This window comes from Mesocricetus auratus, unplaced genomic scaffold, assembly GCF_017639785.1.
Source record: "Mesocricetus auratus isolate SY011 unplaced genomic scaffold, BCM_Maur_2.0 Super-Scaffold_100027, whole genome shotgun sequence".
NCBI classification, from domain to species: Eukaryota; Metazoa; Chordata; class Mammalia; order Rodentia; family Cricetidae; genus Mesocricetus; species Mesocricetus auratus.
Window position 1 is genome coordinate 20,163,024 of NW_024429208.1, and position 26,893 is coordinate 20,189,916.

A 26,893-nucleotide genomic window follows, 5' to 3' on the forward strand; every position below is an offset into this window, starting at 1 on the left:
CTAGATAATGAGATCCTGCCTCAAAACACTTATTACTATATCTATTTCTTCAATGTTCTCAAGTTATCTTGAGAAATGAAGGAAAAATTCTAAGGACTTGAGACATAAATCTTGATTTATAGCATGAATTTTCAAATTATTAATTTCCAACTTTAAAAATATAGACAAAAAACCGACAAGTGGGGCACGCCTTTAACCCCAGAACTCAGGAGGCAGAGACAGGCGGATCACTGTGTATTTAAGGTCAGCCTGGTCTACAGAGCCAGTTCCAGGACAGCCAGAACTACACAGAGAAGCTTTGTGTTGGGTGGGAGTGAGGGATATACATATAAAAAAGATTATATTTTATGATCCTGAACTAAATGTATATTCAAGAAAAATTCTTTTAATATACCTATGGAATTTCTGTTCCTGATTCTATTCATATCTTTCTTTCCTTTTTTTTTTTTTTAGTTTGTTTGTTTTGAGGCAGGGTTTCTTTGTATAACTGCCCTGGCTGTCCTGTAACTCCACCTGTAGACCAGGCTTACCTCCAACTCAAAGAGACAGCCTGCCTCTGCCTCCCAAACACTGGGATTAAAGGTGCGTACCACCACACCCAGCTAACTTTTCTTCAAAAAATATACAACTAACTTTTTCAACATTTTCTCTTTGCAACCCCATCTTGAAAAATGACAAGAGATTAAATTTAATTGATACTGATTTCTTTAATGTGAACAAGACTAAGCCAACTTTTTAAAGCAAACAGGCTATAACAATGACACTATTTCAATAACCAAGTTCCCATAAAATGGTATTAGAACAAAGATCTAAGCAAATCTCAAAGACAGTAGATTAGTGATTAGAACATCATGCAATATTTTAGCAAAAAGCTTAACGGGTAAAAGAAGCAACACATCAGATGACATTATAAATTCAAGTATGCAATTATAATTTACAAATTATAAAAATTCTCCCCTTTATAGCCAGTTGCTTTTGAATGGTTTAATTTTAGTGCGCCCCCCCCTTAACTAAATGCCTATTCAACAAGCCCATTGAACAAACATGTCTACTCAAATTTACATCCCAGAACACCTAAGTAAACTGAAGACATTCAGATGAGTAAGTACTATGCATTTTCTTCATCTGTGTGATCAGGTTGCAAAGGACATGTTCTTCTGTTTGCTGCATCCCGCTTCTTCAGGAACACGGTTCCCTTTTCCGGAGTCTTTATGGGACAGCCTGAAGAATTCTCCAGTGCCTTTTTGCCCCTTTGGAGTTGGGCGCACACAAACTGGATTCCCTCTTGCGTGCTTATGTTCAGCTTTACTCGACGAACACGATGAAGGATTTGTGATGAAGGTGGAGGAGCCAAGCACCTTCCTGGGGGCTCGCGAAGCCACCACTTTTCTGTAGGCTCCAGGAACATAGTCTGCTTTGATCCGCAGCATTTGACACAGGAAGACACGACTAGCACCGACTCCCCAGCTGCGGATGTCTTAACTGAACAAAAACCCGAAAATGACCTTCCCGCCATAGTTTAAATGGGCCTCTTTCTCATGGTTATTTCTACCTTCCCTAGTACAATCAACAATACCTTAGTGATGTATGTTTGTTCCACTCTTAGCATGGCACTTCCTTCTACATAGCCATTATTTAAAACGTCTTCCCTTTTCCATTCAAATAACGCTCCCATGCTCTCCTGGACTTCTGGAGGTATCACCTATGTCTACAGTTCTTATCAAGGTAGATAAATCGTCCTTAATTCACCAAATCATGACTTTAATGTGGACTTTACAGAGCAAAATATTCTCACCTATTAACAAAGCTCACAGATGATGCTGGCACTTCTGAACACTGGCCTGCTGACACCTTTCTCTTCACAGTAATCACCTCTCATGTCATGTGCTTTCCCATTTATGAATTCTGGCAGTGTAAATACAGACTGTCTCACTTTGGAAAAAGCTACATACGTTATTCACCATTGTGGTAAGTGCTCACTCCCAGCCAGTGAGATAGTTCAGGGGATATAAGTGCTCTCCAGTAAACCTGATGAGCCGAGTGTACATACCAGGAACTCACATACAGAAGGGAAGAACCAAATTGTCCTTGGACCTCCACACAGGCACTAAGGCACATTAACAACTCCCTACCCCACCCCTGAATACATACAAAAATAAGTAAATTTAATTAAAAATTTTGCATGTTTCATTTTTCTATTTTCACTTACTAAAATCACTGTTATCAGGAAACTTGGCAATATAATTGTGTTAGCTGTGAGCACTCCCAGATTTCAGCATTGCAGGGTTAAGAGTGACAGGAAAGACGTTTTTGAGAAGGAAAGGTTGTGGCCACTGACAATTACATTCTGGTTTTGTTGTCACGCATTTACTAGCAAAAGAAAGTCATTCTGACTCACATACCAGACACAAGTAATGGTCTCTCTGAAACCAAAGGAGGGAGGAATCCCACAGACACACTAACTCAGTTTTTTTGCTAACCACAGTGACCCTGAGCCTCAAATTCAGTTTTATAGATGATCATATTAAATGTTTTACCAGTTCACATCAATAAATATACAAATGTACTTTCCTATATTACACATAAAAAGGAAAATTAATTTTCTTTTCAGCTAAAGGCTACTAATACATAAAATATGTTTTGAACAACAGAAGGGAATTATCTTATAAATTTCACGAATCTGATTTTCAAAATGAAATGCAAAGTACTTCTGCTAGAGATTGTCTACATCACTATAAATGTATACAATTTGTTATTTGTGAAATATTTTACTATAATTCTTGTATGAGGGAACTTAATTGTTGGATTTCTCAGTAGATAGAGGCCTAGCCCAGAGCCCCCTTCCAACTGTGATAGGACATAATGGTGTGTGTTAGCTAGAGGGGGTTGAAATATTGATGTCTTCAGTACTCCAGTTTGCCAGGAAGAATTTATGACTGACTACTCCAGATCCCAGAGTATTTGATTCCAACTGGTCTCTATACTACTATAATTCCCTCAATAGGCAAGCAAGAGCCTTGCTTTTATCAGACATTACTTTATGATGTCACAGAGCATATATTATTGGATTGGATACTCTTTCCAAAGAGATTCCCTGCCTGGTACATTAAACCTGGTAAATAATAATAACAATATAAAAAAATGCCAGAGCAAGTGTTTGGTCGTAGGATGGAACTCAATATGTTGCTTAGCAAAGCTGACATAGCATCAAACTGTCTTCTAAATATGACCATAGACAAATGCTACACTTGACCTTTACTAGGGAACTCTCTACTGAAACAGTGAATGCAAATACCCATGGCTGCACAAATTGCTGAGATTAGGGGATAACATATTCTCAACCCTATATAAGATACGATACCATCCACTTTGAGGCGTGGGGGACACTATGAGAAGAGTGTTAAGAGTTGGAGAAGGTCTGTAAAGTGTCATCTCTAGGTAAGACACACCATGTTAATTATGAACTCACAACATTTTGTGGATACCTGCCCTGGATCTACACAACAAGAGACATACCCATTATCAAAAATGGGTGGAGGAAGTGAAAGGTTCAGGCATTACGCTGGCCTGCCCTGTTACCTGGCAAGATGCACTCAGGCAACACTCTGGTCAGCCCAGAGTTATGTGAGAACCACGGAGGTGCAAAGGACCCCTTTAAAGGACTGACCCCTGCCTGCTTAAGCTCTCTCTTACTCTCTTACTCTCTTACACTCTTACTCTCCTACTCTTTTAGTCTCTCTTACTCTCATCTCTCTTTGTCTCTGTCTCTCTGTCTCTCTCTCTCATATCTTATCTCTCTCTCAGCTCTGCACAGGTCAGTTACCTCTCACCCCCCTTTTCCTCCCTGTCTACCAATAAAACTCCACATGGGATCATTGAGTCATGGTTTGTGTCTCATTACTGAATTTTAACAACAGGAAGGGCTTGGGAGATCTGCCATCATCACTGATCAGCTTCTTACTGACAGAGTCGGGGAGCACAGAAATCATTGCCTGTAGCTGTGCACACACTAATGACTCCTGTGAGCTCTCAAGGGAGTTCAAGGCCATGATCACACCTATCACCCTGGTAAGATCAAATGCTTCTCAAAGTAAACCAAAAATAATGAACCTGGGAAAGAACTAGTAGGGATTTGAGGAGAGGCTGATGGTGGTGGGGGGGAGATAGAAAGGGCAATAAGGGAAAAGTAATCAGAACATGTACTTTTGTATTGCTGATACATAACTTAAAGGTCAGGGTGAAACCAACCTCTCCTCAGTGCACACAAGTACGTATTTGTGTGTCTATTTATATGGAATTTTCAAAGAACTAAATTAATCAATAAAAACATGAACTTAATGTCCCTTATCTAGTTGGATTTCAAACAAAATGATGCACTCCAATATGTATGATTTTGCATTTGAAAAGTTATAGGATACAGGTCTGGTAGTTTTTATTGTTATTTTAATTAAGTAAAGGAACCACTGAAGTGTATCCTGTACTTTGATTGGTTCCTAATTTTCATAGAAGACTCCATCATATTTTTGCAAAAGAAATAACCCTCTTATGTGTTCTCTTGGTAATGAACATACCCACATAATATGTTATAAAAATGTCCTCACACAAACATACCTGGGTTTCTGTCATATCATAGTAATGCCTATTAGTATATCTACCAGACATAGTGTTTGTGTTTGATTTTAAAATATCACAATGGATCATAAAGATCTGAGGCTATAACTAGACATTGAGGGCCATGTTCCTGATTGGTCAGAGGTAAAGTTGCTCTATTGTCTCCATGATGACCAATCTGGTTGATAAAAATCAATCTTTCCTAATCTGTGTCCTGTTACTAGTTGGTCATCTTCTTCTCCTGCTTCCCCATCCTTCCTTTCCCTCACAAAACTCCTTCCTGTGATGTGGTGTCATCGGTGCGTATGAGGCAGAAGATTCTTTTCCATCACTTAAAGGCCCTTTAAAGGGATCATGGAAAGACTCTGAGTTGTCCATTTCTAGATAGAAGTATATGAAAGTAGGGTGAGAACCCAAGCTGTGGTGGAATTCTCTTTCTAGGTGGTGCCTTGTTTTCTTGTAGATTATCTGAGTTAGGCCAGAGTTAAAGAAGATGTGAGGCCTCAAAAACATCTTCATATTCACACAGGTAGAGAACCAAAGACCAGATGTACATTCTTTTATTTCTCCACCACATCTCCCTTCCTTTAATCCCATGCCAACTCATCTACTCTATCTTTAATCCTTTTCCTTTGGCACCATCTTCAAAGTCACATTGCACATTTTCCACATAGGGAAATGTTTCAGTCTCTGCCTATGCACTCCTGAAATCTACTCTTAAGCCTTTTTGGACTGTAAAACTTTGACTAATGCATCAGAATCTGTCCCCTTTTTTTCTAATAGGTTATTATTGACTAGCCAAAAGGTCAGAAAAATCTTTTCTATTACTATATATATATATATATATATATATAATTTCAGTTATTATGGAGTTAGTCTTCATTTTAAAGGTGACACAATGGAGAGTCACCTGGAAACAGTCCCAATGAGGAAATGTTTGCATTATGTTGGCCAGCGGGCATGCTTGTGAGATATTTCTTCATTGGGTTAATTGAGGAGAGAAATCTACTCTGAATGTGGGCAGCCCCATTTCATGGGTTAGGTCTAGACTGAATGGGCGGAGAGAGTGAGCTAAGCACCAGCATGTGTCTCGTAATCCATTGCTGTCTGCTCTCCATTGCTGAGTTTGAGTCCTACTGCAATCCAATCACTGGAGAGAAGATTGACTTCTATTAGGTAGATCTCCTATTTACCTGCAAGTTCTTCACTTTACGGTTATACCTAAGGGTTCCAGCTCAAGAGGGATAAAAGTTATTCAAGGACATGACTGAATGTAATTTCTACCAGGAAGATACTTGGTTATCCTGGTTAGCCAAGTGATTAACAGACACAAACCTCTTAGAAGCCTCTCTGATGTTCTTGGTTGTGAGATTCAGGCTTGAAGTGAAAGGAAGAAGGGATGATGCAGAAGCTTGTCTCTGACTGGTAAAAGGGGAAGGAGGTTGCTGGTGATGGTCTCTGAGCCTGAAATCCTGGTTGTTGCCACTCACAATGATTTGCTGAAAGTGTTGCAGAAATCAGGTTCAGTGGCATCTTTCAACAGATGTGTTTCATTGATGGCTCTTGTGAGTAATTGAATACACAAAAGTCATGATCTCTTGTTCAAAAGCTCACTGGGGAACCTTTCAAAGGTTGACCCAAGCTTTCTGGAAGTGGTTAATATCTAACTCTGGACAGTAATTAATGACTTTCTTAATCTCCCCTCTGCCCTGACCTTTGGCAGAACCCATTGCTTCTGTTTTCCTGAATAGAGATGACATCTTACTAGTTATATTATGCCACATCACAATGTGATCTTCTAATAGATGTTAAGTTGAAACATTAGAGAGCGACTTGGTAATCAAGTATGTAAAGAATTCACTAAGGAGAGAGGCAGGATTGTACTCAGGCGCCTGCCTGTAAGGATGGAGCAGTGTAGCTGGAAAAAGTTTCTTGTGAATGGCTTGTTATAACCGTAGATAAAGGGACATCAACCTCCACTAGAAGACAAACACATCGTGGTACAGAATAATTAACTGTCATGGAAAGGGAGTCCAGAGTACTTTTGTAAGGATAGTAACCTTTGAGTCAGTGTTCAAAGGCCAATACAGATGGAAGTAGACAAGAGAGAGTATTCCAACTGCAAAGACAGAATTAGCCAAACCATAGTAGATAACAAGACAATGATGTCCTGTGTTTGAATTCCCAGCATCTCATCTGGGAAGTGGATGCAGAATTATGAGTTCAAGGCCAGCCTGAAATAAACAATTCTTTTAAGTGAATTAACTTTTAGAAATCAGGTCTCCAAAAAGAGTTTTTAATAATTTATTTGTTTTTAACTTAATGCAGTGTTTGGAAGATATAGTGCAAAGAAATGAATAAGGCTATCCAATAGTTCTGCCATTCTGGAAGGAAAGTCATTTCTGGAGGGTTTACAGAGACCATATGATTCTTCAAACTGTGGTTACTTAGAGAATGTCTCCAGAGTCATATTACATTGAACTGAAAGAAATTACTGTTGCTGGAAGAACTAAAAGGATTTCTTGAAGCCGAGACTACAAGCAGTTTCTTGAAAGATGAATATAATCTGACGTGTTAAACAACAGGTGGGAATATTCCAAAATGAGACGCATGACATAGGTAAGACATAGAGATGGTAGCAGTCGCAGTGCAGTCAAATGATTGGGAAGCATCCAGTGAGATTATATAGGCTGTGTGTTTGGTAACACGCCATGAGCAAATTTGAGGAAAAGGAATTAAATGAAATTGACTGATTATATGAAGAAACGGAGGGGAAGATGACTTGGTAGAGACAGTGGTTTAGGAACAACAAAAGAAAAGACACCAGGAAGCCCCAGCCACGTCTGCAGTGAAAATTATATTGCTACCCTTTACTGGGCAGAGGAAATTTCTTTCAATCACACCTAGAATGTAGAATACCAATTTTCAGATGATGCAGAGAGTCAGGACCTTTGGACCAAACCCTTTGGCATTTGTGTGTGACTGCTTCTTAGGATTGTCAGGCAGAGATGCAACATATGGAATGCAGTCTGCCTGAGTCTAGCTTACCAACACAATCCATTCTATCAATTTAATAGTCAGTTTAACAAATTATATCCATTATTTAAATTGGTATACAGAAAAAAAAACACTACAAAATTTTTCTCAAGTGGCTTCAAATCACTTTTCTAGTATCTCAACTGCCTTTGAGTGTGAGTAATAACAGTCTAATTCCCCGGGGTTCTAAGAAGGAATGGCTTCCAGGCATGCAGTTTTCCTATCCTCTTTATTCATTGTTACTTTTATGGGATCTCATTGTCATGGGTTAGACATGATAATGTCTGTAGATGAGACTAACACCCATTGGTTTCCAGCCTCTACCTCCCAAGTGCTGAGGTTACAGCTGTGCACCACCATGCCTTCTTTCTATGGTGCTGAGACCAAACTCAGGAATTTGTGCTTGATAGGCACAGACTCATCCAAGGGGCTAGAACTGCAGTTTGGGATTCACCAGTCACTGGGTGAATGTATGATTATTCTTGATAAATACCGGTTTCCAACAGTTGGGGCAATCAGGATGTCTTGCTCAGGGTCATTTATGTGTCTGCTCTGTGTTTATCTCTGTTTCTGGCTGACAATGAGACTAGGTAGGGTTTGATGGCCTGCAACAACAGATGCCTTTGGACCAGCTGATTCCTGACTTTGATAGAGCCAATAGCCACAGGAAAATATACTCTGCCAGTTCACTCTGGCAGCTGGCCTCTCCCTAACATCATAAGAAAGAACTAAGGTTAGTATTAAACGTGTAACTTCTAGATTTCATGTTGAAATCTTGCAGGTTAGCTCTTTTTAAAAATAATCCAAGCCAGATATGTGGCTCATGCCTTTAATCCCAGCACTTGGAAAGCAGAGGCAGGAGGATCTCTGTAAGTTCAAAGCCAGCCTGGTTCACACAGCAAGCTCCAGGGCAGCCAGGACTATATGGAGAGACCCTGTTTCAAACAACAAAAACAAACTAATCCAATGCACCCAAAGGAGCGATTCCCAACAAGTGGAGAAACTCAGTGTTTGGGTAGAATTGTGGGAGCATAAAGGATTTCAATGAAAGATTAGGATGCTATGGCTCTGTCGGCAAATAGTAGCTCTCCACTATTGATAGCATTTCACTTAAAACTGGAGGGGGGGAGGGAGGCAATGTAAATTGCTGAACTGAAGCAGGACAACCTAATATCCTAATGTGGGGAATAACATACAGGACCATAGAAATTCAGAAAACCTATTAAGAAGTCACAAAGTCTGATTAAAAACCAAGACACCATATTCCATGAACTCTCACGGTGACTGAGACAAGATACCATAGGCTTCATCATTCATGATGGTACTTAAGGCAAATTTTCTAAACACTAGGGGGTATCAGGAATAAAAAGCAAAAAAAAAATGGGAGATACCCATTAAGTTATTTTCAGGAAGGTGGGCTAAACTCTGAGAACTAGCTTAAAGAAAATGAAACAGAGAGAAAAACAGGCCACATTAGTATTCTTTTGCTAAAATGTGAGTGATGGAGGCTTCACAACACAAAACACGACATTTCCAATTATGGGATTTGATAAGTATTCAAATGATGAGTCAAGATATGACCCAGGGGTGAACAAAGATGAACATCTCCTGGCAGTCAGTGGTGGAGGACAGAAGAGATGAAAATATTTTCCATAGACGATCTCTCTATGGGAGAGAGAAAGCACACAGTCTTCAGCTTTGCTTAAGATCAAACTGATCTAATTAGGTTTTTCATTTAATTCATTGCCCTGAATTCCCTTTTGTGAGGCATGCTTTTGATAAATTTCAAGGAAAGCTATTTGGAGAAAAGTCTGAATTAGACTTATTTTTTACAAAGAAGAAAACAGAAGCACACTTCAAGAATACACCTAAAACTTGTCTGAAAGAGACCAAGATGATTAATTAAGAGTCATAAATTATACATTTAGTATTAAGATTTACTTTTTACAGAATAGCCCAGAAATATTCTATACATCTCACATTTGGAATGTAAGACAATTTGAATGGGATATTTTAATTATTATCTTACAAATAAATAGAGGAAAGGGTTTGGGGTTTTGTTAGCTCTTCTGATTGTGAAAATGTTGCCCCATTGGTTAGCTGTTTGGTACAGGCATTAATAACCACAGATGCATTAATGAGAATGTATTTCAATGTCTGAATAATTTTGCTGCTTTTTATGATGTAGAGTAACTGCCAACACTTTTGAACACTATAGGAATTTACTCCCACTTCACCCTGTGGATCTAGCAAATGTGTTCTCTACCTATGGAGTATAAAACTGCAGACTTGGCACCTCATCTAGATGTTATGGCCACAGAGTCTGCAGGTGAGAGTTGCCTAATGCAATCACAAAACTGAGATACAAGCAAGGTTCAGCAGCCTGGCTGACTTTAGTTACTCTACCCCACAGGAAGTCTTCACTTGGATAAAAAGGAAGTTCTACATACAGTTTCCCTTATATTTTTAAGTGCACTCTTGGAAGGTAGAAAATAGAACCCATTAATTTAGTGGATCCTAGCTTCCACTAAATCAGAAGCTAACAATGTGATCAAGTAGTATCATGGGCCTATAGAAAAGAGTCCCCCATCTTGCCGTAACTACCTTTCTCTGGTGGAGTCACCAATGTATTCTAAACTTACCTCAATTTATGACAATCTTTGTTCTATAAAACTGTACAATTTCAAGAAACTGCTTCAAATTTGGAGCATGACATTTGGGGGTAAGGTAAATGTGTGTTCCTTGACTATGGTTACTCAAAATGCAGAATAAACTCTTATTTCCTTAAAGTGGACATAGATGGCAAGTACTTGATTTGATCAAATGAATTGTGTAGAAAGAGATATTAAATGATTTTAAGACACCAACTTCCAAAGCAAGTACACATATTTCCACACAATGGAAGGAGCAACTAATATGCTCTCAATTCTTCTTGTTTGTTTTGAAACAGGTTCTCAAACTGTAGCACAGGCTGGCCTTGAATTCATGACAATACTCTGCCTCAGGATCCATGCCTGCCTAGTCTGAGGGCTGGGATTGCAAGAATGAACCACCATAACTGACTATGTGCTCGATTTGTTACACAAATATCTTTGAAGAGTGGGTAGGGAAATATCAGTTTAATATCAAAAGTTACAAATGTGCCTTTACCACCTCTTCTCAGAACATTTCATTAATTTAAAAGAATGTTTAAAGAGAAGATAAGAAAGTTATCAACAAAGGGTGTATTCTCCTTAAAACAGCTCAAGAGAGCGTCAAAATTTAAAATGAAAGGAATGTTTTGTTATTGTTGCTGTTATTGTTTTGCTTTGCTTTGTTTTAAAGATCACCTATCAGTGATGGAGAGATGACTCAGCAGAGGAGAGCACTGGCTGATCTTGCAAAGGACCTACATTCAATTTCCAGCATCCACATAGTGGATCACACTGTCTGCAACACCAGTTCCAGGGGATCTGATGCCCTCTTCTGGGCTTGGGGGGCACACATATACATGGTGAAAGAACAAAACAGCTAAACATGTAAAATAAAGTGAAAAAATTGAAAGTATTGTCCATTCTTCTCTTTTCACAAACAATAGGAAAAGTTTTCAAAGTCGACATGCCCTATCTATCTCTCAAGAGAGTATGATTTCAATATGGAATCTGCAGGACTACCAAATACAACATCAATCTATTTTGAAGAGGCAATATATATGAGGCATTGAAAATACACAAGATTTTCAGATTCACAAAGGGTGTTCCTAGGAGGGGACTCTGCCATATGATCTATAAAAATTGTTGGCTGCCGTCCTTGTTCGTGAATCCTATATTTCTCTTGGAGAATTGTTAACAATAGTATTTGAAAGGAAAATGTCATTATACTGAGTGACTCAAAGTGTTCTCTGCCCAATTTTAGAAAATAATCACTTGAATACTGCAACCAAAACAGTCATGTATTATATATTTCTTAAACAATGAAAGAATTTGGGCAAGAATAGAAAGCTATTTTCCATAGAACTGCAAGTTAAAAGTAGCCAGCAGGTCTCTGGATACAGAGGAAAAACCTGCTATGGTTAAATAATAAGAAACCCAGGGGTACCAATAATATAGCCAATTGAAAGCCTGCAAACTACTGCATGCTTAACCCCATGCTGGCCTAATTATAGCTCTAAACATCTCTAACATTAATAAACACTCAAAAGTGGCTAAGGCCTGGGAGTAATGCATGTATTTAAAAAGACCTTTTTTTCAATGAATATATATATATATATTCCCCCCCCCCCACCGGGATAAGTTTCAAATCACATACCGACAGAATACCAAACACCAATTAGATGGTACAGGGATGCGCTGTGTGTAGAATCAAGTGACACAGCCTGAGACCTTTCATCTTCCTAGGTGTTGATACTCAGTTGCTACGCAGATTCACATGTGAGGAGCTGTGCAGCTGTCCTGGCAGACCGAGACTCACCCGTGCTTGTGAGGAAGTTGACATTTCTCATCACACCTTCGGTGTAAGCGCCTGGTTCATAGCTGTCCATTTCACCTGTGACGATGTGAGCTACCCTTGCAGCTCTTCCTCGGATGGCCCCAGCGGCTCTGTCTAAGTTATCAACATCCTGGTCCCTCAAGGCTATAATGCATTTGTTGACATCTTCCAGGATGTGGCTTTCTGTAAAGAAACAGAGCAAATTAAGTATCTGCGTGTGTTTTGATCACACAAATATAACATACTGCACTATTGCTAACTTTTTATTAAGACACACCACGTTACTCAGGGTGCTGAGAATTAATTATGAAGTAAAGCTACATGTATTTTTCCATTTCATCTCTCTACTTACTAGTAGTAACTGCCATAAAATGTAAAATTTACTTTTGAACATAAAGGTTTCAGGGATGGGAAGATAGCTCAGCTGGGAAAATTCTATTGTACAAATAGAAAGGTCCAAGTTTGGATCACCAAGACTTACTTAACATCTGGGCACTACAGCTATGTATGTAACCACAGCTGGGGACGGAGACAGGGAGATCACAGGGGATTTCAGGAAGCCAGTATAGAAAAATAACAAACAAATCAGTGATCTCCAAACTCAGAGAGAGACTCTCTCTCAAAAAATAAAGGGGGCAATGATAAAAAGAAAGAGTCCAACAACAAATTCTTGCCTGCTAATGAATAGATGTGCACCTACACACACACACACACACACACACACACACATACACACACACACACACACACACACCAGAGACAGAGAGAGACAGAGAGACAGACAGACAGAGAGAGACAGAGACAGAGACAGAGACAGAGACAGAGACAGAGACAGAGACAGAGACAGAGACAGAGACAGAGACAGAGAGGGGGTGGGTGGTTGGGATTTTGCCTGACATGGGGATACACACCTAAAATCCCAGGACTTGGGAGGCCGAACCAAGAAGAATGGGAGTTCAAGACCAGCTAGTCTTACACAAAGAGTTAAAAGCTGTACTATAAAATAATTAAACCACCAAGGGCAATAAAAGACAGAACTGTATTGATCATGCATTATTTTAAGTGCTAGGGGCAGTAGACTATGTTTGACATTTGAGGGACAAGTACAAATTGAAGGTGTTTTATATTAAAATAAAAATAGAACAAATAATTATATGATATTTAGTTCTGAATAAGAGAATATTATATAAGGGCATAAATTTAAAAACTACCATCTTTGATAAGTATATAGAAGAATAAAAATGTGGCATTTCATTTAGCCAGCAGATAATTAAATAAGTCTATAATGTTTTAAATATTTATTATTTATGTTCATGGAGATGGGTAGGTACATGTATGTGCATTTAGACATTCTCAGAGGCCAGAAGAGGGCACTGATCCTCTGGAGTTGGAGACTGGTGAAAGCCACCTGATAAGGATGATGGACAAACATGGTATGTACTCACTCATATATGGATTTTAGACATGGATCAGGAGAGCGCCAGTCTGCACTTCCACTGACAGAGAGTCTTGGAAACAGGAAAGAACCTAAAACGTATGCATGGTACCCAAGAGAAGAGAAATGAGGCAAGATCCTCTGAACAGATGGGGAACATGGCGAGGGGTGGGGAGGAGTGGGAGCTGGGAAGAAGAGAGGGGGAGAAGAGGAAGAGAGAGTAGGTCATGGGGGAACAGGAAGGTTGAGTGGGGGGGTAAAATAGGGAGAAGAGGGAATCATAGATTAGAAGACAGATCAGGCACCAGTGTGACCTCTAGTGATCTAAAGGGATGACACCAATTGGCAAGCTAAGCAATAGTGGAGAGACCACCTTGAATGCCCATTCCTGATAATGAACTTGATGTCTATAACCATCCTGGAGCCCTCATCCAGTGACTGATGGAAGCAGAGGCAAACACCCACAGTTAAACACTGAACTGAACCCAAGGAACCCAGTGACAGAGAGAGAGGAGCTAAGAGCAAATTGGCAAAGAATGGGCTGGCAAAACCAGCAGAGACAGCTGATCTGAACAGGGGAGAGCTTTTGGACCCCAGACCGACAGCTGGGAGGCCAGCATGGGACGGATCCAGAACCCCCAAATGTGTCAGTGAGGAGGCCTCGGCAACCTATGGGGCCCTGAGCAGTGGATCAGTGTTTATCCCTAGAATACAAACAGACATCGTGTGTCCATAACACAAAGCGGGATGCTTTCTCAGTCTGGACTCTTAGGGAAGTGCCTGGACCCTACCCTGAGTGAAATGACAGACTCTAGATATCCCCTATGTGGAAGGAATTGGCAATGGGGTGGGAGGCTGGGGGGGTGGATGGTGGAGGGGTGCAGGAGGAGGGGAGGGAGAGGGAACTGGGATTGACATGTAAAACAAGCTATTTAAAATTAAAATAATAATAATTAAAAAAAGAAAATAGAAAAAAAGGATGATGGGAATTCTGAAAAAGAAGCAAGCATTCTTAACACGGTGCTATCTCTCCAACTCCCCAAACTAAAATCTTTGTATTGTAAAGCAACAATTTCTCAAGTCTGTGAACACACACATACATACAGAGAAAGAGAGAGACAGAGAGAGAGAGAGACAGAGAGAGAGAGAGAGACAGAGAGAGAGAGACAGACAGAGAGAGAGAGAGAGAGAGAGACAGAGAGAATTGCCCAACCTGACAAGGTTAGAGTGTCAAAAAAGAGCAAGGAGATTTTAGTCATGATCAGAAAACAATTTTCTCTATAAAATTATTAATAATCTCAAATAAAAGGTGATAGTATGAAGAAATAATGTATAATACCAACAAGTATAAGCAATGATCTTTTTTGTTTCAGGTTTTAGTCTTTGTTGTTGGATTTTTGTGTTTTTGAAATAGGGTCTAATTCATTAAGCCCTGGGTGGGCCCTGAATTCTCCATTCTTTTGTCTCAGCTCCCCAAGTGCTGGAATAACAGCCATTCGTTGCCATGCACATGATGTTTATAAGAAATTAAAAGAATTTCAAAACTAGTGATTTAGCTTCAGGCTTGATCGCAGGAATGCTCACACAAGATAATTGAAGTCTCGATTATTTATCAACATATACAAAAATGGTTAAAAAAAAAGACCTCTGTATCCCGTAAACTCTTATTAACCTTTCTGACCTCTCTCTCCTGTTTCTCTTGGATGTATTTGTGAACATATGTTGACTGTCCATGCCAATGTAAGTAAACCATAGGCTGTAAGTTAATCATAGCCATATTTCCCTCTTAATGTATACTTAAACCATGAAAGAAGACTATGGGCAGGAATACAATGCTATTTTCTACATAATCGCAAGTTAAATGTAGTTTCTGGCCGAGCGGTGGTGGCGCACGCCTTTAATGCTAGCACTCGGGAGGCAGAGGCAGGCGGATCTCTGTGAGTTCGAGGCCGGGCTGGACCGATAGCCTCCAAAACAATACAGAGAAACCCTGTCTCGTAAAAACCAAAAAAAAAAAAAAAAAAAAAAAAAAAAAGTAGTCTCTGGACATGTAGGACAAACCTGCTACAGTTGAATAATAATAATAAAGCTACCATAGAATATTGTCAGTGAACCCTACTGCTCCATTGCAGACATTCCGAGCTTCACTTACATGTGTTTTTTAAATTGTTTTTCTTTTTACTCTTTCTGTGGGCATCTTAAAACTTTGGTATAACTGCACTGCCCACTCTTATGGTTAGCATGTTCTTGCACTATTGTTTCAATTCTTTCTTTCATTTTTGAGATTAAAATATAAGTACATCATCTTCCCTTCATTTTTTCTCCCGAAACTTCCCATATAACCATTCTTTCTCTCTTTTAAATTCATGGCCTCTCATTTTATTAATTGTTGTTATATGCATATTTGTTACATGCATGTATGCATATGTATATGCTGTTATATGCATACATGCATTCCTAAATACATATATGAATATATACAGTATACTCAATACATATATATGTATTTATGTATTACAAAATATAACCATCTCAGTCTGTATAGTCCTATTTGTATATATGTTTTCAGTGGTGAACATTTGGTATCCGTTAACCAACTGATATGCTCTTCCTTGGAGGGCATTTTTCCACTCTCAGCATCCCTTAGTTGTCTGTAATTTTTTGTGTAGGGTGGACACCTCGTGGGCTTTCCCCATGAACTCTAGCATCTCCATTGTTGTCATCCTTGTTCTGCGCATGTTTGGACAATCATGTTAGTAAGATAGTAGGGATGTAGCTTCTGACATTCCTAGGAGACTCAATTTCACAGCAAATTATCTGATCCTCTGGTTCTTACTCTCTTTCTGTATTTTTCCCTGATCCCTGAGTGACATATGGAGGTAATTTGCAAATGTATCCATTGGGACTAGGCTCCACAACTCTGCATTGTAATTGGTTGTTTTGTTCTGTAAGTTTCATTGATGAGAAGTGAGGACTATATTTATCTGAGGTGAGAAGGACAAATACTTAGAAAGTAGTTAGAAATGCTGGTTTGATAAAGGGGTGGTTTATATGTTTTCTTCGAAGATCCACAGTTTCATTAGTTCTGGGTAGTTGTCAAGGTTTCCAGTAACAGACATGATGTCCCTCTTGTTGAACATGTCTTAAGTTCAGCTAAAGAGCATTTGGTTCCCACAAGGTATGCATGCCAATACTTCACCCTTTATCATGCAATGCTCGCCATTTCTGTGGCTCACACCATCATAGTTAGGTAGGACTACTGGTTGCTTTCCTTCTTTGGAAGCTTGCGTGGCACCTTCTGGTACCACGAAAGCTAATACTTAGGGAGGAAACTTTCAGGTTAGTTCATCTCAGTGTCCTCCTCTTCTAGAAGTTTCAATTATCACAACTAGGTCTGGTTTTTTGTTTTGTTTTGTTTTGTTCTTGTATTTGTGGGCAAGGTTATACATACAATTTTAATTTTATTTCTTTACATTGGGAAATCCTGGCACTCTTTCCTTTTTTCCCCTCTATCCTACTTTATTATATTAGCTAAGGATTAAATAGCTGAAGTTTTACATACCCATGTTTGGGTCTCTGATTTTGTTCTGTTGATCTACATGTTTGTTTTTGCTTCTACTACCATACTGCTTTTATTACTATGGCTCTGTAACATACCTTGAAATCTGGAGTGGCTGTCCCTCTATCATTGTTCCTTTTGCTAAGGAATTTTTTTTTATCTATCAGGGGTCAATTTTAGGGTAGTTTTTTTTTTTATTTTCATGAAGAAAGAGTTGAGGATTTTTATGGGCTTGTGTTGAATCTATAAATGACTATTGGTAAAATGGTCATTTCATAACACAATATGCAGCATATTTCCATTATGTATTGTCTTTATCCTTTTCTGCAGAGGTTAAACGTTTTCATTTGCATATGTCCTTTAATCTGCTTTCCTATATTTGTTGCTATTTTATTTCAGTCTCGCATGAATGGTAGTGTGTTCAGGATCTCTTTCTCTATGTGTTTGTGGTTTGTGTATAGTAAAGCTGTTGATTTCCACAAATTGATTCTATATCCTGCCACACCACTGAATTTGTTCACCATTTCTAGAAATTTTCCAGTACAACTTTTGAGACCTCTATTGTATGTCATGTCATCTACTAAAGGGATAGTTTGATTTGTTTGTTCCCTGTTGATAGTCCTTTGATTTCTTTCTCTTACCTTATTTATCAAGCAAAGAATTCAAGCAAAATACTGAAAAGGAATAGGGATCTATAGACATCTCTACCTCATTCCTGACTTTACTGGAATTTCTTCAAGTATTTATCCATTTAGGATTATGTTCATTGTGGGTTTATATATATTGACATATAGTCCCTCAAGCCTTACATGCCTAGGACTTTTAACATGGAGTCATGCTAGATTTTTGTCAAAGGCTTTTCTTTCATCTGTTAAAGTAATCATGTTGCTTTTGTCCCTAAGTCACTTTATGGGGTTTCTTACATTTATTGTATGTTGAATCATTCCTGAATTTCAGGAATAAAGCCTACTTGGTCATGGTGGATAATCTTTTTGATATGTGTCTGTATTCTGTTTGCAAGTATTTTTTAAAGCATTTCTGAGTGTATGTTCATCAGGATATTGTCCGGTACCATTTTATTTTCTTGTATCTTTCCATGGTTCTGGTAACAATATGACACTTGGCTTTTAAAATTAGTTTAAGAAATATTGTTTGGAAATCTGGTCAAATTTGGCTATGAATTCATATGATCCTGACATTTTATAGCTGGAAGGCATTTACTTATTATTATTTCAATCCCCTCATTTGTTTCTATTCTGTTTAGGCTGTTGAATCCCTTCTGATTTAATTTGATGCTGTGGGTGAATAATTCATTCATTTCTTTTAGGCTTTCCATTTAATTGAGTATAAGTTTTTAACATATTCACTTAGAATATACTGAACTTATTTGGTGTTGGTTGAAATGTTTCTGTAATCATTTCTAATTCTTTAATTTGTGGTCCTTTCTTCTGGTTAGTTGGGTCAAGGATCTGTCAATCTTATTTATCTTCTCAAAGAATCAGCTTTAAGATTTCTTGATTGTTTGTATTTTTCCTTTGTCTCTATCTCATTGATTTTTGTTCTGATTTTTATCATTTTTTGTGGTTATCTGGGTTTGATTTCATTTCCCAAAATTTTGGGTTACATCATTTATATGTGCTATTTCTGATTCTTTGATTGTAAGTATTTAAAGCTATACATTTTCATCATAGAGCTAAGTTCAGTATGCTCCAGAAGTTTTGTTGTATCATTTTTTAAAAATTTCATTCACTTATAGGATTTTTTTCTCCCTGAATTTTTTCCTCAACCTATTCATTATTCATTATTTAACCTCGGTGGGCTTATGTATTTACTGGAGATTTATTTGCTGTCAGTCTTAAGTTGTATTTCATTGTGATCAGGGAGGATACAAAGAATCATTTCAATCTTCTTTTTTAATTTTTAAAATATGTCTTGTTTCCCAAAATTTAATATATTTTAGAAAAACTTCCATGAGCTGCTGAGAAAAATGTATATTGGTTGGTATTTGGTTGAAATAATTCTGTAAATGTCTGGTAAGGCCCTTTAATGTTAATTTTGATCTTTCCTTACTTTTGTCCAGATGACCTGTGTATTGGACAAAGCAGTGTTTGTAATTATCTACTCTTGATATATTAATATTACTGTGTATCCTTAAATGCAGTAGTATATTATTTATGATACTGTGTGAACCTTCAGTGTATTTGTGTTTAGGATAGAAATGTCCTCTTTCCTAACTGCTCCTTTGATTAGAATGAAGCATCCTTTCTTATTAATCTTAATCAGTTTTAATTAAAATCAGTTTTGTTAGATGTTAAGATAGCATAAACTACTTGCTTCCAGGTTCAATTTGATCAGAGTATTTTGTCCATCCTCTTATGCTAAAGTGGTGTCTACATATAAAGCTTTGGGTTTTTTGTTTGTTTGTTTGTTTGTTTTGTTTTGTTTTCTGAGACAGTGTTTCTCTGTGTAACTGTCCTATCTGTACTGAAACTCACTCTGAAGACAAGCCTGGCCTCAAACTCAGAGAGATCTGCCTGCTTCTGCCTCTTGTGTGCTGGGATTAAAGGCATGAGCTAACATGCTGACTCAGATGTGTTTATTAAACACAAAAATAGATATATTTTGTTTATTTAGTCATTCAGCCAGTGTGCACTTTTTGATTAAAAAACCTTACAAGAAAAACATTAAACACTGAAAACATTAAATTATAAATTAACCAAGCTTTTAAACTAATCTGTAGCATACTCTTATGAATATATCATAAAGGCACAGTAATCACAGTGATGGTCCAATTTCAACAGGAAGCATGTGCAAACATTACTGTAATATCTCCTATGTAATGGGATAAAAGTTTAGTTGAAAGCAAAAAATTACATTTTTGAAAGTCCATAAGTGCATTTTAATGATGCATTAAAACCTCTCATTTTCATGTACATTCATAAGGTATGTTAAAGCACAATACATATGCACGCAATCTCTGTTTAGTAGGTGGTCTTAAAATAGATTGCATTGATAGTTTTGCTCAGTAAATACAGTATATTAATACTTAGGAAGAACAATGCTCATTCTCAGAAGATTAATTATCTAATAAACTCTGTAATTTGTTTAATTAAGATGAAATTATACCCATCACAAATTATTTTTCCTACTGAGTTCGGTTTGGAGTAAATAGACAAATTATACACAGGAACAGTGAATTGGAGGGTCATCTCTTCTGTGGAATACTGATGTGTGTGGTAGTCACAGCATTAGTTAAATTAGGGAATCAAATCAGATCAGTATGTTTCTCTCTTCTTGGTTTGGAGTTTCAGATTGCTTGTGACTATTTTTTGTACTTTAATTAAGCCATGATGTTATACTGAAGAATTATATATGTAACTTCATATATAACTTCTCATATGACCATATTCAATAAGAAAATATAACAGTGTAATAAAAGACAAGAAGCATATAACTAGAGTTAGTCTGAGACTGTCATCCCAAAGATGTTGAATTTGGATAACCTTCAGAATTACATGTAAATATAGTATGAAATATAAGTTTTGTAACTTTTCCATTATTGTTACACCTTCCAATTATCTTGAAAACTTCACAGAGTGGTAGAAATAGTATTGGTATAAAAATTTAAATGTAGAATTATAGGAAAAGAAAATAAAAATGTTACATACCTTCCACATACAAACAATATCAGAATATTAAACTGATATTTTTTTGTGCTGTCAGGAAATCTTATGAAGTTAAAAAGTCTTTGTGAATAACTTAAGGGTTTTCACTTCTTTTTTTGTTTGTTTGTTTGTTTGTTTGTTTTTACGAGACAGGGTTTCTCTGTATTGTTTTGAAGGCTGTCGGTCCAGCCTGGCCTCGAACTCACAGAGATCTGCCTGCCTCTGCTTCCCGAATGCTGAGATTAAAGGCATGTGCCACCACCGCCCGGCTAACTTAAGGTTTTATGCAGATAAATAGCCCGTAAAAATCTAGGAGTTTTTAAAAATCAAATATACCATATCAAATGCTCACTGATCAATTTCTGAACACCTCTATGAAGGGTGTTTCCATTACGTATTACAAAATTGTTTAGAGTTCTATCTCTCCTTCAGTTTTTCTTTTTCAACAGCAGATTCATCTGGTCTCAGGAATTAGATAATTTAAAAATGCTATTTAAAGTGTGTTGGTACAGATCAAGAATAGAGAATACGGTGATTTGAAAAGCTGACACAGAAGGAAGGTGGTCTGAGCTTCCAGAATAGCTAGCCACTTGTCTGTGGCAGGACGTGAGAGTACAGCATTCTGATGTGGCCACCAACGCATTACTATTTCAAGAGTAGGAAATTGCTGAACTACAGGCAATTCCCATCGATTAGTTGTGGCCATCCTAGAAGGCAAAGGGTGATTTCTGTTTTGCTGAAGAAGAACCCTAAATGGGGCTAAATGGAACTGATCTGTCACTAAGAATCACTTCCTCCCCTGCCCACTTCTCAGGATGACTCCACCTTCCATCACTGAAGAAAACGATTGCAATGAGATTTCAAATGGCATTTACAGAAATGTCCATATTATATTTCTCTCACTGATTTAGTTTTCTCTAATAAAAGCCAGAACGCAAAGGTCAACTTCACTGCTTCCAGGCATGTAGAAAAAAAGTACAATGAAAATAAGTTAGTTTGTCATTATTTGGCCTCCATAATACAATCTTATAAATCAACAGCCCATACAATAGATTGAGACTGTAAGCATATTTTATTTGCAAACATGACACTGTGCTGAGACGTAAGATTTTTTTCTCCCGACTCAGTGTGGGCTCTGACTAAAACAGTGACAAAGCCTGAAGGGAAAGGAAGCTGAACTGTAGATCATCAACTGAGAAAGAGTACAGTATCCTTTAGCGCCCCACCAGATACCTGGGTCTGTAAAAATGATGATGATGATAGTGATGACAACGACGATGATGATGTTGTTGTTGATGATGATGATAATAATAATAATAATAATAATGATAATAATAGTAGTAATAATAATTCTGAGGAGACAAAAAACAAGAATGGATACTGCTGCTTCTTGGTTTTCTGTTTTCAAAAGCAAAATAAAATGACATAAATAAACTGGAAAGTTTAAGTTGAGCTCAGTTTTCTTGGTATATGTGGGTTTGGAGAGTGAAGCTGAGTTTAATTACAACTAGATGATTTTCATCTTTATATACCTGCATCTCCATCTGTTCACTTAAAACTCATCACACAGATAAATTGTTCCAGAAACAATAACCAAAACACAGCAAGTTTTTTTCTCTTTCTCATTAAAAAGTCATGAAATGAAAAAGTAAATGAATGTAGCTGTGTGAGAGATGATTGTTATTTGTTTGTATTTAATGACAGTCAAAATTTCTTTTTAGTTCGGATTTAGTCCCAATGATTAATGGCTCTGAAAGACTTAGGCAAGTACTACTTTGAGAATGATGCACATACACAGGTCTTCTAATTTCTAGTTTCTTCCCATTGCTGTGATTATACAAGCTCTACCAAAAGTACAATAAAGGGTTTATAGTAAGTTGGGCTTCAACAAATGAAAATTTTCTGGGTTGGCAAGGGACCATTGTGGAACAAAGAATAGACCAAAATATATTTACAAGACGTATGTAAAAGGGAAGACCAGAATCACAGTTTTACAAATAATTCTTTCTTTTTTTTTTAAGAAAATGTGTTTTGTGTAAGGGTTTTGTGAAGTGGTTGACCATAGGGGTCACAGGAGGGCACCAGATCCCCTGAAACAAGAATTAAAATCACCTGTGCTCTCTGCTCTGGGTGCTGGGAATGGAACCCTGGTCCGTTGGAAGAGCAGACAGTGCTCTTAACCACTGAGCCATGTGTGTAGCTTCCAAATAATTATTATCATTCAGTAAGAAACAACAAAAACCTAACTTAATGACAAGCAAAAGACCTAAGCATACGTCTAACCTGAGATTATAAATGTGCCTCAAAAAAGAAAATACAAATATTCTTAAAACATTATCTCCTCAAGTAATCACAAATGAATACATTACACGTTATTATTAAAACACTGAAATCCATAATACTGAGAACAATAAATTCTGTACAGGAATATTGTCATTGTCATGATATGGAGTCAACAAAGATACCCTCTAGTATGTGAAACTCCAAACTGTGGAACATTCAGGTAATGGAATATTTAAAAAGTGATTAAATGAATTATCATGGGAGAAACTTAAATGCACTCACTAATTTCATATGGAAAGGGAAAAATATCGTATGGTTAAAACTGTATGGTGTGAGACAAAGAATAAGCTATGCAGACACTGAATGACCAGTGGCTAATAACTGGTGGAATACATAAGTTAAGCACTAGAGATTTTCAAAGTTGTGAAACCATCTGTATGATATACTAATGATGAGCACACGTCAACATTTACTTATCAAAACCCACAGAGTGATTAATATAGAGTAAACCCTGACATAAAATGCATAATCTCAGCATGAGACAAATATAGATTGTATCAATATTTTTTCATCAATTAGAACGGGGCCAGCGAGATGGATTGATCTATAAAGAGCTTTGCCATGCAAGCCTAGTGTCCTGGATTTAATTCCCAGAACCCACATAATGGTGGAAGAAAGGAACCAACTCTACAGGCCCAAGATTGTCCTCTGACCTGTATATATGCGCCATAGCACTCATTTTCTTTCCCCTATTAGTCACAGAATAATATTAAAGACAAAATTTTAAGATGGAGACTTTCTGCATTTATCTTTAAGGACTGCAAAAAACAGGTATTTATGCATTTACATCTACTAGTACACTTTCCCTGAAAAAGTGTAGGTAAGAATGTAGAAAGTTGAACAGCCTTCCACTTTTCAAATGCTATAAGAAAATGTTTGCTACTATTTCCCTCACCTTGCCAGCTTCCACATACTCTACAAAATCAAGTTGGTTAAACTTTTTGAGATTTATTCTGTTCCAGGCCTGCTGGGAAATATACCCATTATTTCATTTGCTGTACAGACAGCCTAGGCTGACCCTGAACCCAGTATTTCCCCAATATAGTGTCCGGAGTACTGGAATTATAGGCATGTGACTCTGCACACTATATATATTATAATTATCCTAGATAATAATATGTAAGCATATTATAATAGTTGTGAGACATAGGTCTAATATATTTAATTTGTAGTTAGAAAACAGAGTTTTACACAAATAACTTTACAATTTTAATAAAGTTTTAGTTTTGAATTTTAACTCTGAATAGAGTTTTATTCATCAGCAACCATACTATAAACATTAAGGTCTCATGGGATTTGGCAATATGGCAATTCTATAGTCATTTTATTCAGATATTCTACACCTGTGGTAGGAAAAGGAAATGATATGATCAAACTATTTTTGAAATTTCATATAAAATTTGCAAATGTTTATACTATTATAATATATAAATGTAAATAATGCAAGTTTTTGCACCAAATTAATTGGGCATAAGACATAATTCATTCTTATTTAGGAGGCTAATTTTTATTCTTCAAAGCTCACAAGGATAGAATTCTCCTAACATGAACATGCTGAATCCATATGGAGCTATTACAGTGGAGGGAACCTTAAGATTGCATTCCAGAAGTGTCACCAGGACTAGGAAATAGTTATAGAAGAATCAATTAACAAAATAGATTAACACTCTTACTTCTGAGCTTTTCTGGAGTAAGATCAAAAGAATGGGCTACTGCACTTGTTACTACTCTTACCTTGACAATACAAACAAGAGGAAAAAGTCAAACAGACCTCAGCCATTCTTAATTTGTGCTGATTTCATGTTAATTGTCTCATTGCTTCCTTTCCCATAGACCCAGAGCTTATTAACATCTAATAGCAAAACACTGAGTGCAAAAACAAACAGTAGCTGTGAGGATTTTACCAACTTGAACATCAGGACTATCAGCAGGCCCAGACAGTAGTCAGCAGTGTTCTAGTATTCTGGTGCATTTTCCACAATAAATAAATAAAACAGAGCAAAGTCATTCAGCATTTGTGACTGGATAGCTTCAGTTCTTGAATATTCTTGGGAAAAATTATATTCATTTGGGTGCTATTTCTTGGTTCAAAATACAGAACCAAGGGTCCTATAATGATTTTTAAAAAAGCACCGATATGGCAATTATTTTAAATGGCATCTTAGAAATTTGTGGCATAGAGCAATCCCAACTTCAGGTGAGCTTGGGTCTCCGGGAGAACACTCCCCATCCCCTGCCCAACACCCTTCCAATCGATCACCTGGACCGCTCCTGGCATCCAGAAGACCCGCCCACACAGGAAAGACATCAGCCCTTCCAGGCCCCAAACTCCGGTGACCCCAGCTTCAGCTTAAGCTTCAGTATCAGCGTCCCCAGCTTCAGCTTCAGGAAGGAAGGAGACCAGTGGAGATGGAAAGACCCCACCAGCACCCACTATTCATAAAATAATTTTTAAGGTCTGTCTCCTCTACTTCCCCTATGTAGTGCTTTTCAGGTCTTGCTGGTGTTGGTTCCCTAGATTCTGGTGGAGTCATGTTGATCTTTCTATTGCTGATTTAAACAAAAGGTATCCATGAATCCAGATCTACAGAAAGTGCTAGAAGGAAAACCTAGATCCAAGGAAGATAACTACACTCACAAAGACACAGGCAATATATAATCCCACTTTACAAAACACCAAAAGAAAAAGGGAGGAGAAACTACACAAAATAACTTCACTACCAATAAATCAAGCACAAACAAGAATCATCAATCAATGGTCATTAATATCCCTCAATGTCAATGGTCTCAAGTTGCCTATAAAAAGACACAGGCTAGCAGAATGGATACAAAGACAGAACCCATCCTTCTGCTGCATACAAGAAACACATCTCAATGTCAGAGACAGACGTTACCTCAGAGTAAAGGGTTGGGAAAAGATTTTCCAATCAAACGGACCCAAGAAACAAGCAGGTGTAGCAATTCTAATAGCTAACAAACTAGACTTCAAATTAAAATCAAAAGAGTTGAAGAATGACATTTCATATTCATCAAAGGAAAAGTCCATCAAGATGAAGTCTCAATTTTAAACATGTACACCCCAAATACAAAGGCACCTGCATTCGTGAAAGAAACATTACTAAAGCTCAAATCACGCATAAAATCTCATACACTAATAGTAGGAGACTTCAACAGTCCACTCTCACCGCTAGACAGGACCTTCAGATAGAAACTTAACAAAGAAACAAAAGAACTAATAGAAGTTATGACCCAACTGGGTTTAACAGACATCTATAGAACATTCCACCCAAAGACAAAAGGTATACCTTCTTCTCAGCACCACATTGAACCTTCTCTAAAATTGAACACATAATAGGAAACATAGCAAATCTCCACAGATACAAAAAAATTGGAATAACCCCCTGTATCTTATCAGACCATCATGCATTAAAATTAGAATTAAACAATAACTCAAATCGCAGAAACCCTACAAACTCATGGAAAGTGAACAATGCACAATTGCACCAACCTTGGGTAAAGGAATAAATAAAAAAAGAAATTAAAGACTTCCTGGAATTCAATGAGAATGAAGACACAACATATGCAAACTAATGGGAAACTTTGAAAGCAGTGCTGAGAGGAAAGTTCATAGCACTAAGTGCCCACATAAAGAAACTGGAGAACAGTCACACTAGAGAATTAATAGCACAGCTGAATGTTGTAGAACAAAACGAAGAAAACTTACCCAGGAGGAGCAGACGGCAGGAAATAATCAAATTGAGGGCTGAAATCAATGAA

At 37.5% G+C, this 26,893-nt stretch overlaps 2 protein-coding genes across 16 annotated transcripts in view; both read right to left on the minus strand.

Annotated features, from left to right (window-relative positions):
* The window catches only part of Ctnna3 (catenin alpha 3), a 1,429,068-nt gene that overhangs the window by 329,653 nt on the left and 1,072,522 nt on the right, over positions 1 to 26,893 (minus strand). For 13 of the 15 annotated variants that reach the window (XM_040732537.1, XM_040732539.1, XM_040732546.1 and 10 more), the window contains one exon: positions 12,097 to 12,297. In XM_040732537.1, the coding sequence (XP_040588471.1) occupies positions 12,097 to 12,297 (201 nt within the window). Of the gene's footprint in view, positions 1 to 11,934; positions 12,298 to 26,893 lie in introns of those variants that run through there. The other 2 variants (XR_005871457.1, XM_040732552.1) reach the window with 2 other exon arrangements.
* LOC121134378 (PCNA-associated factor-like) lies at positions 537 to 3,614 on the minus strand. The gene has a single exon (XM_040732553.1). The coding sequence runs from the start codon at positions 1,428 to 1,430 to the stop codon at positions 1,134 to 1,136; it is 297 nt and encodes a 98-aa protein (XP_040588487.1). The 5' UTR covers positions 1,431 to 3,614; the 3' UTR covers positions 537 to 1,133.

Coding starts and splice junctions, on each gene's coding strand:
- LOC121134378 (XM_040732553.1), bottom strand. CDS start 1,430: ATGCTGCGGATCAAAGCAGACTATGTTCCTGGAGCCTACAGAAAAGTG.